The sequence below is a fragment of the Centropristis striata genome, chromosome 11 (genome assembly GCF_030273125.1).
Source record: "Centropristis striata isolate RG_2023a ecotype Rhode Island chromosome 11, C.striata_1.0, whole genome shotgun sequence".
NCBI classification, from domain to species: Eukaryota; Metazoa; Chordata; class Actinopteri; order Perciformes; family Serranidae; genus Centropristis; species Centropristis striata.
The window spans coordinates 38,004,637-38,022,654 of NC_081527.1; the positions used below are offsets into that span (position 1 = coordinate 38,004,637).

Below are 18,018 nucleotides of genomic sequence, written 5' to 3' on the forward strand. Positions count from 1 at the left end.
AAAAACCCCAAAATGACCCAAAAAAAAAAATGACTATAAAAAGACACAAAATGACCAAAAAGAAGACACAAAATTACCAAAAAGACACAAAATGACTATAAAAAAAGACACAAAATGACTATAAAAAAAGACACAAAATGACTATAAAAAAAGACACAAAATGACCCAAAAAAGACACAAAATGACCCAAAAAAGACACAAAATGACAAAAAAAGACACAAAATTACCAAAAAAGGGAAACAAAATGACCAAAAAAGACACAAGTTGACCACAAAATGATAAAAAAAAAAACCCCACAAAATTACTAAAAAAAGACATTAAGTGACCAAAAAGACTAAAACACATTAACACATGAACACTTTAACACAGTGGAGAGTGAACCCCCAGAAATCATCTCGCGACCCCAATTGGGGTCCCGACCCCAAGGTTGAGAACAGCTGCTGTAGGTTATAATGATGATTGTGGAAACCAAAAAAAGGTTCTTATTTTTTTTATGTTGATGATGTAGTCACTTTTTTTTTTTTTGGCTGCAGCAAACCAAAGCCAAGTATGAGATCGAGGCGGAGAATAAAGAGCTGGCGAGGCTGCTGGAGAAGAGGACGCAGGAGGCGGAGAACCTCAGTGGTGAGATACCAGCTTTACACACACACACACACACACACACACACACACACACACACACACACACACACACACACACACACATTCTTCAGTGACTTGTACAAGGAGAACTTGACTATGACGGCATATTAGGGCCAAATATGAATAAAAATGCAAATTTACTAGATTAAAGTGGCAAATCTACAAGAAAAAAATGTGCAGATTTAAGAGATTTAAAGTGGCGAATCTGCGTGAAAAAAGATTTACGAGAAAAAATGGGGGGAAAAGCAACTTTTTTCTCCCAGATTCACCACTTTAAATCTCATAAATCTGCACATTTTTTTCTTGTAGATTTGCCACTTTAATCTAGTAAACTTTTTTCTCAAAATATTATTTTCGTATGTTTTTTTTACACATTCTGGCTGTATGTAATGTCCTCCAATATTCTCTAGGGTGAAATTTGGAATTTGCAAGTATTTCAATGAGTGCCCTATTAAGGGTTAAAGTGGTGAATCTGGGAGAAAAAAGTTGCTTTTTTCCCACTTTTTTCTCGTAAATCTGCAACTTTTTTCGCGCAGATTTCCCACTTTAAATCTCTTAAATCTGCAACTTTTTTTCTTGTAGATTTGCCACTTTAATCTAGTAAATTTTCAACTTTTTTTCTCAAAATATTACCTGAAGTTACCAAATATAGTTCTTTGCCTGATGAAGGGTCAACACGGTTGCTCTCTTTGATTTAGTAGTAATTTTGTCAGCACGTTAAGTGTACCCTTATTAAGGGTTAAGGAAAACTTGAGTAAATGTTTTGTGTGTTTGTGTGTTTGCAGAGGATGTGAAGCGTCTGAATGAGAAGCTGACGGAGACCAGCAAAGTAAAGATGGAGCTGCAGCTGAAGCTGGATGAGATCCAGTCCTCCGAGGCTTCTGTGCAGGTAAAAGAAGCTCGTATGGAAGTGCATCAAGCTGCAGTTCTTCCAATGACCACTAGAGGCTGGCTCCAAGAAAACTCACATAATAATAATAACTTTATTTATATAGCACTTTTTAAAACCAGCAGTTTACAAAGTGCTTCGACAGAGAGCAGTTAATTAAACAGAGAATGATGCCATAAGGCTAAAAACAATTCTTACATTAAAAGAAAAATAATAAAAGACAATCACAAGACATTCTCACATACACAGAAAATAAAAGGAGTAAAAAAAGTAAAGAAGTAAAAAGGAGTTGTTGTATCTTTATTTCAATGATATGGTTATGCATTTAATAGTTAATTGATGAGTCATTCATATGTAATACATCTAGTTAAAAAGGTTAAAAAGGGATAAAATATTTACAAGGAGTCATTCATTTCATTTCTGTTTACGCAAGTTAAAATACTGTGTATAGTATCATACAGACCACAAGGTGGCAGTAGCGTTCTACTCTAGAGTCAAAGGTGAAGAAGAAGTGTTGGTTTTTGGTGAAGAAGTCAGTAAAAACAACAACAACAATGTTTTCAACAGTGTTATGCCGTTCATTGTTTTCCTCTGTATTACTGCACGTTTGTTCAGTAAAAGTTTGAACGAAGAAAAAGAGTCTCCGGACGTTTTTATAGAACCTGCAGTTAAGTTCCCACAGGAGTAATAAGATAAAAAGCAAGTCTATAAAAGTCAGTTTCAAGAAGTGATTAAGAAGACGGTACTGACTCCTGATTGTGAGGAAATAAGTGAAAAACACTTACAAATTCTCTTAAAATAGAAATAAAAGGTAAGTTTCCCACCAGAGATTACATTCTGAACAGCTAAAGACACTTGTTTGGACCTAATTTGTTGCTTCAGCAGTTGCAAAGACTCATTCTAGATAAAGTGGCGACCATCAGGCTCATATTTTGAATGTGCTTTGTGTGATTGTGATCCTGGTTTGGTTTGTGTGTTGCAGCACCGAGAGAAGCGAATGGAGCAGGAGAAGGAGCTGCACGAGAAGAAGATCGAGTGGTTGACTGCAGAACTGAAGACCAAAACTGAAGAACTGCTGAACTCCAACAGAGAGAAAGGCAAAGAGCTGCTGGATCTACAGGGAGGGCTGAAGAACAGCAAGGAGCAGGTAACACACACATATATACACAGATACATATATACACAGATATACCAGTGGAGCCACTGCTGGCTTCTCTTTCTAATATTATACATCTTAGTTAGTCTAGACGGAATTGTCCAAAAAGTGAAAGTGAGGAGCATTTATGGGTATAAGTCAGGAACCGGCCTACTTTACTTATTTCAAGGGTGCTGAATCCAAAAAAAAAAAAAAATGGTTCCCAAGCGAAGTTTTGAGTTTTTGACCTTCTCATTTGCATATCAATATGGCGGCCAAATTGTCCATCTTGCTCAGTCGTTGGACCATTTCCCCTTAGTTTTTTTGTAAGTAGGCAATCAAAGATGAGGAAATTAAGTTTCTGGATCTAAAGTCTAGGGTCAGAGCAAGGATATAGTGGAGGCTCAGTGTCTTTTTTATGCATATATATATATATATGCAAAATACCAACTTTTAAGGTGAAATTAAGCATTATTTGTGTGTGTTTTTTAAGGCCAACATAAATATTCAATCAATATCACTTTTAAATGTTCCAGTTGGTATTTTGCATACATATATATACATAAAAAAGGGGGGGTTAACAACTTAACTTAAATAAAATGTGATTTTGAATCTTTTTTTTTACTTTCAAAACACTATCATGCTCAATAAAGAATTTTAAATGTTGCAAATGTGCATTAATTTCAGAGTACACTGAGACATTAAACTGCATCATTTTCAATTAAATTCTGGAAAAGTTGGTGTGTTCTAAAACTTTTGACCAGTAGTGTACTTTGTAAGAAATTCCAGGCCTCCGATTTTCCTTCATGATTTTTTTGCCAGTATGGATGTGAAATGGGTCTTCAATTGTATTCATTATGGTCTTAAAAAAGTCTTAAAAAGTCTTAAATTAAAAAAAAACAACCTGCAGAGACCCTGTAATGTTCTTATGACCAGATTGACGTTTTTAATACCTTTTCTGTTAAACAGGTGAGCAGGCTGGAGAGACAGCTCACCTCTCTGAAGCAGACCACAGAGAGCCAGGGCAAGAGAGCCGAAGACCTCAACAACAAACTCAAACAGGTAAACACACCACACTCCTCTTTTCATCTTTATTATAAGTTTCAAGTAGATTTAGATCAAAGTTTCCGTATGTGCAGTTGTGTGAGGATCCTCAAGCATCCAGCATTTCCTGTCAAATATATAAACAACATAAACTGTAGCAACTGTGTGTGTTAACATCCTCATACTGTCAGTATTATATATATATATAATATATAATAATTATAGAGTCCTATGCTTTCCGAAACATTTATATAAAATGAGTCTCAGACTTTTGATTAATTATTTCTGTGTTCTGTGTGTCTCCAGTGTAAAGACGAGCGAACCGCCATGGAGGAGAAATACCGCAACGAGCTGAATGCTCATGTCAAGTTATCTTCCCTCTACAAGGTGAGAATCACTGCAGGACACCTGGGAAAAATCTATTCTTTACAAAATGATACTAGGCATTTGCTCCTCTACATTGTATTGTCATGTTTGGAAGCACCTTCTGAAGAAGAGTAATTTAGACCCCAACATTTTAAATAACTACCGGCCTGGATCCAACTTACCATTTTAAGTAAAATTTTAGAAAAACTGTTTTTTTTTTTTTTAAAGTTATATTTATTGGGTTTTTAGAATTAACATGACACATACATTAATGAGGGTTTACATGCCCACATTCTTAGATAAAAAAAAAAAAAGAAAGAAAACAGACAAGACATATTACCACTAAAACAGAAAACAAAACAATGTAAAACAAAAAAAAACAATAGATACAAAAATAATAATAATAATAATAATAGTAAAAAAAAAAAAAAAAAAGGTACAACCCTGTATTTCCTATGTAGCTGCTGTGTTGAATAGAAAAAACTGTTTTTTAACCAGTTAAATTATTTTTTAAATAGAAACAACATTTTAGAGAAATATCAATCTGGTTTTAGAATGAACCACAGTACAGAGACAGCTCTTTTAAAGATTTTAAATGACTTCAGGTGTAATTCGTCTTGGTTCTACTGGAACTCAGCGCCGCCTTTGATACAGTAGACCATCACATTTTATTAAACAGACTCCGAACCCTGGTCGGCCTCTCTGGTACCGTTTTTAACTGGTTCAGTTCTTATCTCTCAGATCGAAGTTTCTCTGTAAGTTTGGATACATGCTCCTCCAGAACACATGGAATCAAGTGTGGGGTTCCCCAAGGGTCAATTTTAGGTCCTGTTGTCTTTTAGTCTTTTAGTTTTTATCCTGTTGTCTTTTAGTCTTTTAGTTTTTATCTTGTCCTGTTGTCTTTTAGTCTTTTTTAGTTCTTATCCTGTCCTGTTGTCTTTTAGTCTTTTAGTTTTTATTCTGTCCTGTTGTCTTTTAGTCTTTATCCTGTCCTGTTGTCTTGTTGTCTTTTAGTCTTTTAGTTTTTATTCTGTCCTGTTGTCTTTTAGTTTTTATCCTGTCCTGTTGTCTTGTTGTCTTTTAGTCTTTATCCTGTCCTGATGTCTTTTAGTCTTTTAGTTTTTATCCTGTCCTGTTGTCTTTTAGTCTTTTAGTCTTTTAGTTTTTATCCTGTCCTGATGTATTTTAGTCTTTTAGTCTTTTAGTTTTTATCCTGTCCTGATGTATTTTAGTCTTTTAGTTTTTAGGGTTAGGGTTAACCCTAACCCTGGATGGCAGGGGTGGGTTTTGTCCTTTTTTATTGTGTTTTTATTCTTATTTTTTATAAAGCACCTTGTGTTACATTTCTTTGTATGAAAAATGCTTTATAAATAAAGTTTTATTGATTGATTCCTGTATGTGATGTCTCTGTAGGGACAAGCAACAGACATGGAGACGAAGAACCAGGAGCTGAGCAGAGCCGTGGAAGAACTCAGCAAGCTGGTGAAAAACAGCGGTGAAGGTACCACACTGATTAAACAAACATGGACTCCATCTAAGAAGAGTTATTGATCAGCTGTTTGATTGATGACCTCACTCTCTGTCCCTTTGAAGCCACTAAGACTCTGGAGAAGAAGGTGTCGGAGGGCGAAGAACTGAAGACGCGGCTGGAGGCGGAGCTGAGAGAGAAGATCAAGAAAATGGAGAAGGAGCTGGAGAACGCCACGATGAAAGCGACCGGCAAAATATGCTGTAAGAAAACATGCACATTTCAATTATTGTTGACATAAAATCAAACCGGCTCAAGACTGTTAGTCTAGTCCTAATCCCCATAGGCCCAATAGTAAACCCAGAAATGTTGAGTACCCTCAAGTTTTATTGCAGAAATGTCATCTATAGGCCTAATGGATGGAATTTAACTTGGTTGCTAAAAGCTGCACTTTGGGCAATTTGCATAATTAGCATAATAAGCCAATAAAGTAAAGACACCACAGGTGAATAGGGTAAAATTAATAATAATAGCTATCACCATGAAACTTTCTCAGTTGATTACTTATGTTAAGAGGAGAAAAAAATGTATTGCATGTTTTTTGTATTTTAATGTTTACATATGCAAATGAGGCCATAACTCATCAAATATGCGCTCATTTGCATACAGACAAAATCAGATCGTTTGATAAAGTCATGCTCAAAATATTTTTTATCCAAGAGTAAACATGTATACTTGGGGGTCTGAGTTGAGTCTGAGTTGGTGAAAACCAAGTTAAATTCCATCCGTTAGGACTATAGATGACATTTCTGCAATAAAACTTTAGGGTACTCAACATTTCTGGGTTCAAGAAATTACGACTAGACTATGTACACGAGACCGGACTAGCAAAAATCAGAAGTCGACCGCAATCTTGTCTGCACACACCTGCTCACCTTCATTTGCATGTGTGTTCTGCTACAGGTGTGCCGTCGCTGACCGAGGGCCAGCTGGACGCCATGTGTCCGTCAGCCGCCGCCATCGCTGCTATTGTCAAGCCTGGCATGAAGTTCTTTGATGTAAGTTTAATTAGATAAATGGACAGAGAGCAGTTAATCAGAGAGAATTATGCCATAAGGCAGGGGTGTCAAACTCAAATACACAGTGGGCCAAAATTTAAAACTTGGACAAAGTCGCGGGCCAACATTGATATTTATTGAAAAAATGGACCTAAACAAGTTCAAACGAAATGGAACAAGAAAAGCTTGATATAACTTAATATTGCAAACATGCAAAATCGAATATCAAATAAAACAAACAAACACATCAATGGCATTCATTTCTTAAATAAAATTTAAATAAAAATCGTATGTCCCTTTATTTTATATGCAGCCTTCTTTAAATTTAAATTTAACAGTAATCTTTTTCCACAGGCTAAAAATAAATGTGAGAATAAAATAACAATAATAAACCAAATGACTAATAATAATATCCTTCAATGAATGTGCAGCCATTCAAGCCTTGGACTAGCAAGAAAAAGTGCATAAAGACAACTTTAATTGTTGCTCAGTTTGCTCCACACTGATCTACTGTGTTCAAGCCAGAACACCAGCAGAGCATTCTGGGATTTGTAGTATTATTTGCACTGTATAATACCGGCAGGCCAGCTCTGGTTGTCATTTGCTATTTCCTCGCGGGCCAAATATAATTATACTGCGGGCCAGAGTTTGACACCTCTGCTATAAGGCTAAAAACAATTCTTACATTAAAAGAAAAAAACAATAAAAGACAGAGCAGGAACAATCACAAGACATTCTCAGATACACAGAAAATAAAAGGTAAAAGGAGTAAAAAAAAAAAAAAAAAAGTAAAAAGGGAAGAAGTAAAAAGGAGTGGTGAGATAGAAAGCATGACATAAAAGCAAGTCTATAAAAGTGGATTTTGTATTTGTTGTAACCAAGGTTATAATAGTTTTGGATTTTTCATTAGTTTTAGTTTTAATTTCGTTTTAATAATTTTAGTTAGTTTTAGTTAGTTTTGTAACCACACAATACAGTTTCAGTTAGTTATCGTTTTTTTTAAAACTCTACTTTTTATTTTTATTTCAGTTAACGAAAATGTTTTTTCAATTCTAGTTTTCGTTATTTCGTTAGTTTTCGTTAACTATAATAACCTTGGTTATAACTAGTATTAATTCTTCCTGTTCAGCTCTATAATGCGTATGCAGAGTGTCAGACACACCTCCAGCTGGAGAAGCAGGAGACCAGGAGAGTGAGCCGAGTCCTGGATGAGATCGTGCAGGAGGTGGAGTCCAAAGCTCCGGTCCTGAAGCGTCAGCGGGAGGAGTACGAGAGCATGCAGAGGTCCATGGCCTCGCTCTGCAACAAGCTGGAGCAGGCTCGGACGGTCCGCACGTTATTCATCTTCCTTCTTCCATTCTAGTGTGTTCTGCTCCAGGTAACTGCAGATTCTGTTACATCTGATGTGCATTTTGTTTAATTAGGAGATCTACAGTTTGCAGAAAGAGAAAGAGGAGGCCAAGCAACGCTGTGATGCCATGGAGAGAGACAAACTGAGGACAGAGAGACAGCTGGAGGACACATCTGCACAGGTACATGCACACACTAGGGCTGGGCGATATGGCACTAAAAGATTATTACGATATTTCATTTTTTTTCTTTTTTGGGTCATTTTGTGTCTTTTCTTTTTAGTCATTTTGTGTCTTTTTTGGTAATTTTTTTTCTTTTTTGGGTCATTTTGTGTCTTTATTTTTAGTCATTTTGTGTCTTTTTTTGGTAATTTAGTGTCTTCTTGGTCATTTTGTGTCTTTTGTGAGTATTTTTGCGATAACGATATACTTGACGATATTACAAAATACTGAAAAATATATAGAAAAATATTTTTTAGTCTGTATAAATAAATAAAAATAGTACAACAACAAAAAAATCAATCATAAATCTAAATGTGGTGTAAATTGATAATCTTAACAGTTGCCAAATACAAAAAAATTACTCTTAGTACAATGTGATAAATCTCGTTCCATTTTGAGAGCTAAATGTAAGCAAACACCTCACAAAACATTTTTTGTGTGGACTAGAGACATTTTTTTTCATAAATGCCCAAATTTGGTGCCTCTCACACATTCTAATGCAACTATTCCATCATATACACTTGTTTATAGTATAATTTATATTATATTATTTTAATATTTTAATTAATTATTGTAAAGGAGAATAAGGGTTCTTCTATGATTTATTTAAGGCATCTTATTGTGACAGTCTTGTAAATTCTGAGGTGGATTCTGTGCTTTTATTTTCAAAGCGGCATTGTTTAGCGACAGGAAGTAATAGTAGCTTTTTGTGATTAAAATTTTGGTTTTAATCACAAAAAGCTACTATTACTTCCTGTCGCTAAACAATGCTGCAACTTTAATTGTTAGCTAATGTTAGCTCGCGGCTAACGAACGGCATATTGCAACATTGTGTTTGGGCCGTTTGGACCTCTGACAAGACCGGACAGGTTGATAGGATTTAGATTGGCGCACCCCTAGCACACACAAACCACCAACACATGCTTCCAAATAAATCTTAATGCAGTTAAATTTACAACTTGCACTGCAGTCTGTTGAGAAGAAAATAAACTATGACTTCTTCAGCTACCACAGCTGATCCAGTCTGTTCTGATGGATGTTTTTACTTTATCTTCTGTATCTAATAAGCTTCTATTCCTGAACCTTCTCCTGTCCAGGTGTGCACCCTGCTGGTGGAGCTGGAGGAGGCCAGAGGTAACCAGGTGACGAAGGACGACGGCAGCTCCACCAACATCTCCAGCACCTCTGAGCTCATCAGCCAATCACGCCAGGTGTCATTCCGCAACGTGGAGCAGCTGCAGAGGCAGAACCAGAGCATGCAGGGGAGGCTGAGGGAGCTGGAGGAGGAGAAGGACCGACAGCAGAGCCAGGCCACGTCAGCACGGTAAGAACTACAACACTCAGGAACCATCACACCACAAACGTGCAACAAAGTTTTAGGGTACAGGCTATCCACGGGGTCTTCAAATTCTTATTAATTTGAAACCACAAAATGTCTTAAATATGATTTTGAAAGGTCTTTAAAAGTAAAAAGGACAGTGGTGGAAGAAGTATTCAGATCCTTTACTTCAGTAAAAGTACTAATACCACACTGTGAAATGACTCCACTCCACTCATTTTAACTACCTAATAAACTTTTAAGTGGCTTAATTTATAAAAATGGGTAATAATTTTAAATGTATCATGTTTTTCATTTTAAATCTTGATCTGAAAAGTAACTAAAGCTGTCAGCTAAATTTAGAGGAGTAAAAAGTACGATATTTGTCTCAAAATGTAGTGGAATAGAAGTATAAAGTTACATAAAATGTACATAAAAGTACCTCAAAAGTAAATGTACATAGTTACTTTCCCGACACGCGTGTTCTGCGAGGGCCCGTTCAGTACTGCGCGCAGTCCTCGTTATTTTTTTGATTTAATCCATCCAGGTTCTAGGTCTAAATGGTGTGATTTTTATTTGTTTTAATTGTTTGGCCGATATCATGATAGCTCTATATGACACAAATTACACACAATAAATGTGTTAAATGTGTTTTCATGTTGTCGTGTGACATTAAGAACTCTTAATGTTAAGAATATGTTTGTCGTCGGGTGCAAATATGGTTTACAGTAGTGTCAGATGTACTTAAAAACATACTAAACATTAACCAATTTTTCACTCAGAGAAATGCCCCATTTTCAAAATGGCGGCTGCCAGGTCTTTAAAATAAAATAATTCCTCCTAGACCAGAAATGCTGGTGCCTGATGCATGTTTTGGTCATCTAATAATCTAATTAGCATATTTGCATGATAGATAAGTGATTACAAGTACAAATATATATTAAAGCAATTGGGTACAAGCGTATATTTGCAAAAAATAAGTATAATTTTCCTTAAGGAATTGCATATTTCTCCTTTCTCATATCGCTTTGCCTTGTGTTTGTGGCTTCCTGCCCATCTTGGACGCCATTTTGAAAATGACACCTTTCTAGTGGTCAGATTTTGGTAAACATTTAGTATGTTAATAAGGACATCTAATACTACAAAACACAGCTGAGAAACCTTTTGTTATAATTTTTCTTATATACACCCACCGGTAACACTTTACAATAACCATCATTTATTGATGGTAAATAGACCATTTATAAATGGTAAACAGATTAAATTAATTAAAGTAATTAATTAAATTAAATCAAATTAAGGTTTAATCATCATTTATAAACCGTATATAGGCCATTTAGAATGGTAAATACATAAGTTATAAATGTTGAACTATAAGTTATGAATGCCAAATAGATGGTATATTAATGTAAGTTGATAGTTACTTTACCATAAACAAACAATTGTACAATTATACACATTATATATAACATTATAATTATTAGTTTATTAATAGTTTTGCACTCATTATAACATTTTTAACATGATATTAAGTATGTTAATTATTTCAAAATTATTCTTATACCTTTAAGAAATTGTTTGAAAACATTTAAAGATTAAATATGTATAGAATTTTGTAAATGGTTAATAATTGGTTTATAAACCATCTATAAACATCACTTAGTTGGTTATTGTAAAGTGTTACCCACCTATAATGTTCAGTACTGTTTTGCTGCTGTGGATCAGGTGAAACTGAGGATTGGTGAGCAATGAAGCCGTTTGAAAACATATATATATTTTTTTTAACTTTCTTTTTATTGAACATTTTAACAAACATTTTGCATACATCTGGTATACATAAATCAAACCCTTCCAATAATACATCTTCAGATTACATTTGCCATCTTTCATCTTGGATCAGATATAAATTAACTTTTCATTTTTATTCACTCCAATAAAATTGTGCAACTGAAATAGTAGTCATCCAAAAATTATGACTAATCAAACAGCAATTTCTTCCAGTGTAGCAAATTTTTTGAAATGAAATTAATAATATTCATAAAATAAAAACAAGCAAAAAAAAACAATAAATCAAATTATAAATAAATATAATAAAATAGAATAAAGTCAGATCTAATTGATTTTATGTACTCTACCCAATTTTTCCATATTCTTTTAAATCTGTCGTCCTCCAGTCTCACGGAGAAAGTTAATTTTTCCATCACATAAATATTATGTATAACCTCCACCCAGTCCTCAATCTTAGGTTCCTCTGAAAACCTATTTTAACATGCTCTCATGTCTCTCTGGTTGTGTTCAGGGTGTCAGAGTTGGAGGCCAGTGTTGAGAAGTTCCAGAAGGAGCTGGAGCAGCTGAAGGAGCAGAGGAACCAGCAGAAGCAGCTGGCGGACTCCAACGCCAGACAGAGAGACATGTACAAGGCCCTGCTGACGCAGAGCACCGGCTTCAGCCTGCCGCCTCAAGGTGACACACAGTTACAACGTTTATCAGCCTTTTATGGGGATTTTTTTATTGCATTCAGGCTCCGTTTACACGAGGACGCTTGCGGGTAAAAACGACAAAATATTTTCTTGGAAGTGCCTTTCGTTTAGACGGTGACGGCGTTTTTGGGGCTTAAAGACGCAAAAATCTGAAACCACCCTCCAAAGTGTAAAAGTGTAATCCTCTCCTCCGTAGCGTGTCGTCTACACTGACAAGACACAAAACTCTGATCTGATCTGCTCACGTCACGTATGTGTTTACGTCACATACATGCTCCAGGACAGGAAATAAAGAAACGTGGGATTATTTCCATGGTGGGACCTTCAAGCTGCTCTGGCAGCTCTAATAAACTTACAGGAGTCTTTCCACCAAATGTCCAGGATATGTACAGATAGTATTAGTGAACAGAGAAGGATCTGGAATTACCTCCATCACATTCTGGATGCAGCGATTGGTGGGAGGAGCCAGACGGCTGTGAACGAGACCTGGGAGATCTAGTGATGGAGGAGAACTTTGTGGAAGGAGGAGTAATGGCAACAAAAAGAAACAAAATGACAAAAAAAAAAGACAAATTGACCAGAAAAAGACACAAACTGACCAAAAAAAGACACAAATTGACCAAAAAAGATGCAAAATAACCAAAAAAAGACACAAAATTACTGAAAGATGAAAAATGACAAAAAAAGATGCAGAATGGCCAAAGAAAGACAAAAATTGACCACAAAAAGCCACAAATTGACCAAAAAACACACAAAATGACCAAAACACACACAAAATGACCAAAAATACACAAAATGACAAAAAACACACAAATTGGCCAAAAAAGACAAAAATTGACCACAAAAAGACACTAAATGGCCCAAACCAGTCAGACGGCTGTGAACGAGACCTGGGAGATCTAGTGATGGTGGAGAACTTTGTGGAAGGAGTAGCTGATGAAAATGTGTGGCGTGAAAACTTCTGCATGCCCAAAGATGCTCTTATGGCTTTAAGTGATGCCGCCTGGCTGCATGCAATCACATTTCACACACTTTAGCGTCACCGTATGCAGCAGATTTCCTCCTGAAAACGCTCGCCTAAACCAGGAATAAAAAGTGAAGATGCGACGCCACTTTTGCGTCTTCTGTTCAGACCGTCCTCATGTAAACGTAGCCTCAGTGTAATGTTGTTTGCAGAATGAGGTGAAGTCTGTCTGTGTGTTTGCAGGTTCTGATTCTTCCTCCCAGCCTGCACCAGTCCGGCCATCAGTCCCAGCGACTCGCTCCACTCCTCAGAGAGCTGCTGCTGCAGAGTCGGCTCAGACCGCTCAGGCTAAAGCTGCTCTCAAACAGGTTTGTACATCTGTGTTTCTATTCATTTTGGTGTGACGCAGAGTCAAAAAAATAAACGTTCAAACTCACCAGCGGGACCTGTTTGTGTGGGTTTCTCTCCAGCTGAATGATGCCTTCGCTCTGTATAAGAAGGAGAAGGCGGAGAACGACCGGATGCTGAATGAAACTAACGACCGGCTGCAGAGGCAGCTGACAGATCTGCGCTCCAGCCACGCCAAGCTCACCTCGCAGCTGGAGTTCAGCAACAAGAGGTTTGCTTTAAATGACTTAAAAATAGGATGATTAATTTATATAAGTTAGAGTAATGAGTAATAAGCTTCTTTCTTTTCTCTCTTTTGTGACTGCTTATTTCTTTTGTTGATAAATAACAGATTGTACATTTCTAAATTTTAAATTTACTTGAGTTGTAGCAGGGTAATAAGGCGTAATAAGCTGCTTCAGCCTTTTCGGTCCAAATGTCTATTATCAATGTTTTTTTTCTGGTTTGTTGCTTCTGCTTTGATGACATGTATTGACCGAAATAAACAGATACGAAACGAAACGAAACATACATATAACTACTGGGACTCCAATCATATGCCCCAAACCATGTAAAACAACACAAATAGTAAATATAAATCACTAACGAAACTTAAATACACGACAAAGGAAACTTAAATACACAATTAAAAAAAACATGATATAAATACTACATAAGTAAATAAAAATAAATAATAAATAATAGAAATAAGAATACAGATGGGGGAGAATAAATACAAAACCAACTATACACTGCATATAAATGCATAAACACATAAATTAGAAAGTGGTCAGCTTTAAGATGTTTTTTTTATGCATTATGTGTGTTTATTGTGTGTGTACGTCAGGTACGAGATGCTGCAGGACACGGTGTCGGCCTACCGCAGAGAGAGCTCCGCCCTGCAGGACAGGAACCAGAAGATGTCTGCAACCGCTCAAAGACACGAACACATCATCCACACCATGAGCCAGGACCTGAGACAGGCCAACGAGAAGCTGGCCCTGGAAGAGGTGAGGCTTCATTATGTTCATAATAACAATAACAGCTGCTGAAGTGAAGTAGGTGACCACAGTAGGCTCATCAATGAGGATAAATAATGTGAAGAACATAAGGCCAGTATCTATCAAGTCTGGCAGTTGCTGCTTTTGTCAATGGAGACTACATCGTCTCTACAAATGTTGCTCCTGGTTTGGATCTGAACTCACGTGTTCGGATCCGTTTGTGGCTCCAGAACGAATAATTGAATGCTGGTTGAAGCTGGTGGATGGAAACATTTATGAAGCACACTGCACCTTCTGCAAGAAAAACTTCCGGTCTTTTTGCTTAGGTTAAGCATTTTTTATTCCAATGTGAAAGAGCTGTGAATAAATTCATACTTCATACTTTGTAAGTAATTTCAGGCCTCTGATTTTTCTTCATGTCTTTTGTGCTTTTTTGCCAGTCTGGATGTGTAATGGGTGTTTAAATTGTATTCATTATGGTCTTAAAATCGTCTTAAAAACGTCTTTAATTTGACTTGTTGAAACCTGCAGGGACCCTGTATTTAGGTTGGTTAGCTTGAGAAATTCTCATTTTAAAGCTAAAACATACATACTTCAACAGAAATGTAGATGCTTTGATTTGAATACATAAAAAACACTCCAGGAAAGATACAGAATGACATACAAACCCAAAAAATAACAAAAGTAATGGAGCAGCCCTGTATGGATGGATCTGATGCTGGATAGATAGAAGGTATAAACACTTCACCAACTAGTTTCGGATGTATCCACTGTATGCAGATGCTTCACATTCTGGCGGTTGCCGGCTGATCTTAATGCATGAATTGTTGCCTAACTAGTGTTTTTTCCCCTCTGTGTCTGTAGGTGCGTGTGGAGAATCTGACCAAAGAGAAAGACATGTTGAGACAAGCAGAGAGTCGACTCAGTCGAGAGAAAGAAGCCATGCTGGCTGAGCAACGCAACCAGAACCTGCTGCTCACCAACCTCAAGACCATACAGGTAGCACAGCATCACATGATGCAACAGTGTTATTCAGAGTTTAAACATCTCAGCCCTTTTTATATTTGCATGCAATAAACACTCCTTCATAGAAAGCAAGAGTTCTGCTCTCGACCCCCTGCTCTCGACCCCCAATTTAACATGCATGATGTCCGCGACCCCCGCTCACTGAAAAGAATCTCACACGCACAGTTCAGATCGTACAAACTCAGTTGATACGACGAATTTTGGACAAATAATGAAGCAGACAACAACTAAAACATCTCTCTGTCTGTGCATTTATATATATTTTTTAATATTTTATTGTTTCTTTTAATCTAAGTCCTTTGCTATCAGTTTAAAGGTCCATTCTGACCTCCTGAGTGTGTAACAGTCAGCTTCAAGCCAGAGACTCCTTGGAAAGTAAGAACTTGATACTTTGGGATTTGTCAGAAAAGACACAAAATTACCCCAAAAATAATCAAATTGACCACAAAATGACACAAAATGACCAAGCAATTACATGAAATGAAGCAAAAAAGGACTCAAATTGACTACAAAATGACAAAAAATGACCAAAAAGACACAAAGTTACAAAAAAAGACACAAAATGACAAAAAAAATACACAAAATTACTAAAAATACACAAAATGACCCAAAAAAAAGACACAAAATTACCAAAAAAGACACAAAATTACTAAAAAAAAACACACAAAATGACCAAAAAGACTAAAACACATGAACACTTTAACACAGTGGAGACAGAGCTGACTTCCAAAATGATTTGGCGACCCCCAGAAATCATCTCACGACCCCAATTGGGGTCCCGACCCCAAGGTTGAGAATAGCTGATCTAATTAAATCTTCCTGTTAACTGACGGTAATTGTCATTGGCTACGAATAAAATCCCTCTTTTTTCCTCCTGATTTTTCTTCTTTTCTCACATTGTTCTAGTTGACGATGGAGCGTACAGAAACAGAGACTCGCCAGCGTCTCAACAACAAGATCGAGCATCTGGAGGCAGAAGTGACTTCAATGAAGACCAGGTTGGACCAGGAAGTCGCACAGAGACACGCCCTGGGGCGCACCATGGACGTACGTAGATTAAATACATTAAATGCATGTTTGTATATACAGTGAGTGTGTATGTGTGTGTGTGCTAAAACTCTGATGGAACACAAAAAGAATAATGTAGTCAGCGAAAGTGTTAAACAAACCAGAATAAGTTTTATATTTTAGATTCTTCAAAGTTTAACCTTTTGCTTTGATGGTCTCAAACACATTAAGAAGGCAAGAAATTACACAAATTAACTTTTGACATATTATATATCACACACACAGAGTATTCTTCTCTGTCGTGCAACACTGAGGAGACATTGACTTAATAAAAGTTTTAATCATGTCGTTCTTTTGGGGCCGAAACTGTTTCAAAGTTAAATTATGCTCTGGTGTTTGGATTATACTGTTTTTATAGCAGAGGCGTTATGTTTTCGTGCTGGTGTTCAGTCTCATTTATTGTAAACTCGACTTCTGAGGAACACCTGGAGTGAATTTCTTGAATTATGGCATAAACGTCCGTTTAGACTAATGGGTGAACTGATTTAGATTTTGAAGCTCAAAGATGGAGGTCGTTGTGGCCTCACATCAATCATTTTCTTGTGAATGCGAAATCTCAGCAGGAAAGTTCTTCTTCAGATCATTTGGCTACTAAAAGTCTGCACATGTACGGTTTTAACTACAACTTGGCTGGTGGACAGAAGCTTACAGCTGTAATCCTAGTTATTCATTCAGTGTCATTAACCATTTATATCAGGGGTCACATCAACTTCTTCCTGTGATGAGGGCCGGGGTCAGTCTATAACAGGAAATGATATGGGCCAAAGTGACCACCAGTGTTATTGTGTAAATATAACGATCATCTGTTGGCCTTGGCTCCACCTGTTGGTTTGCAAAAAAGTAATAATCAGTCTTCACGTTTATTTGAAGTACCACAGATATTCCTTTTATTTTGTAGAAAGGTCAGTTTTAATTAGAATGCCTACCTTAATCATTACATGAGGATATTTTATAAATAAATATATAATAAATGCAATTTAAATGTTTAGAGGGATTGTTTGGGATGGTTAAGTGGGCCACTGCAATTGCTTTGGCGGGCCGGAAGTGGCCCGCGGGCCGTAGTTTGGGGACCCCTGATTTATATGAACCTGGGTCAGCTGACACCCGGGCTGCACCCTGGACAGACAGCCATTCTATTTGAGTCACCAATAAACCAATTAGAAAAGAAAAGCCTCAAACTAGATTCAAACTGGTTTAAATCAGTGCTAACCACTACACTTATCTCAGTTATATTGATATTGATTTCCATTAGTAATTACTATTTTAACTGCTGATTCCAAATTTTTGAGCTGAGCCTAAATCTGTGTTGTTGGAAACGCCATCTTGTCTCATCTTGTCCGTCTTCCTTGCAGGCTCAGCTGTTAGAAGCTAAGAAGCAGCTGGAGACCCAGAACACGCTGCAGCAGAAGACCAGGGAGCTGCTGCGCGGCTCTGAGCAGCAGGTGGCGGCGCTGAAAGCTCAGCTGGCTTCTGCTGCATCCTCTGAGGCTGCTGCTGCCACCTCCAGCAGCAACAACTCCACCAGCACCACCACAGCTACCAGAGCTGGAGCCCTCAGAGCTCCAGTGAGAGGTAAACAACACAAGGAGATATTTGTGCTG

At 36.9% G+C, this 18,018-nt stretch overlaps 1 protein-coding gene across 1 annotated transcript in view; it reads left to right on the forward strand.

Annotated features, from left to right (window-relative positions):
- The window catches only part of tpra (translocated promoter region a, nuclear basket protein), a 53,879-nt gene that overhangs the window by 4,744 nt on the left and 31,117 nt on the right, over positions 1 to 18,018 (forward strand). The window contains exons 4-21 of the mRNA XM_059345412.1: positions 534 to 624; positions 1,428 to 1,531; positions 2,514 to 2,678; positions 3,636 to 3,728; positions 4,017 to 4,097; positions 5,490 to 5,577; positions 5,670 to 5,807; positions 6,508 to 6,602; positions 7,732 to 7,929; positions 8,027 to 8,134; positions 9,271 to 9,497; positions 11,791 to 11,954; positions 13,179 to 13,303; positions 13,406 to 13,554; positions 14,170 to 14,332; positions 15,188 to 15,322; positions 16,256 to 16,396; positions 17,770 to 17,989. Coding sequence (XP_059201395.1) covers positions 534 to 624; positions 1,428 to 1,531; positions 2,514 to 2,678; positions 3,636 to 3,728; positions 4,017 to 4,097; positions 5,490 to 5,577; positions 5,670 to 5,807; positions 6,508 to 6,602; positions 7,732 to 7,929; positions 8,027 to 8,134; positions 9,271 to 9,497; positions 11,791 to 11,954; positions 13,179 to 13,303; positions 13,406 to 13,554; positions 14,170 to 14,332; positions 15,188 to 15,322; positions 16,256 to 16,396; positions 17,770 to 17,989 — 2,485 coding nt within the window. The remainder of the gene's footprint in view (positions 1 to 533; positions 625 to 1,427; positions 1,532 to 2,513; positions 2,679 to 3,635; positions 3,729 to 4,016; positions 4,098 to 5,489; positions 5,578 to 5,669; positions 5,808 to 6,507; positions 6,603 to 7,731; positions 7,930 to 8,026; positions 8,135 to 9,270; positions 9,498 to 11,790; positions 11,955 to 13,178; positions 13,304 to 13,405; positions 13,555 to 14,169; positions 14,333 to 15,187; positions 15,323 to 16,255; positions 16,397 to 17,769; positions 17,990 to 18,018) is intronic.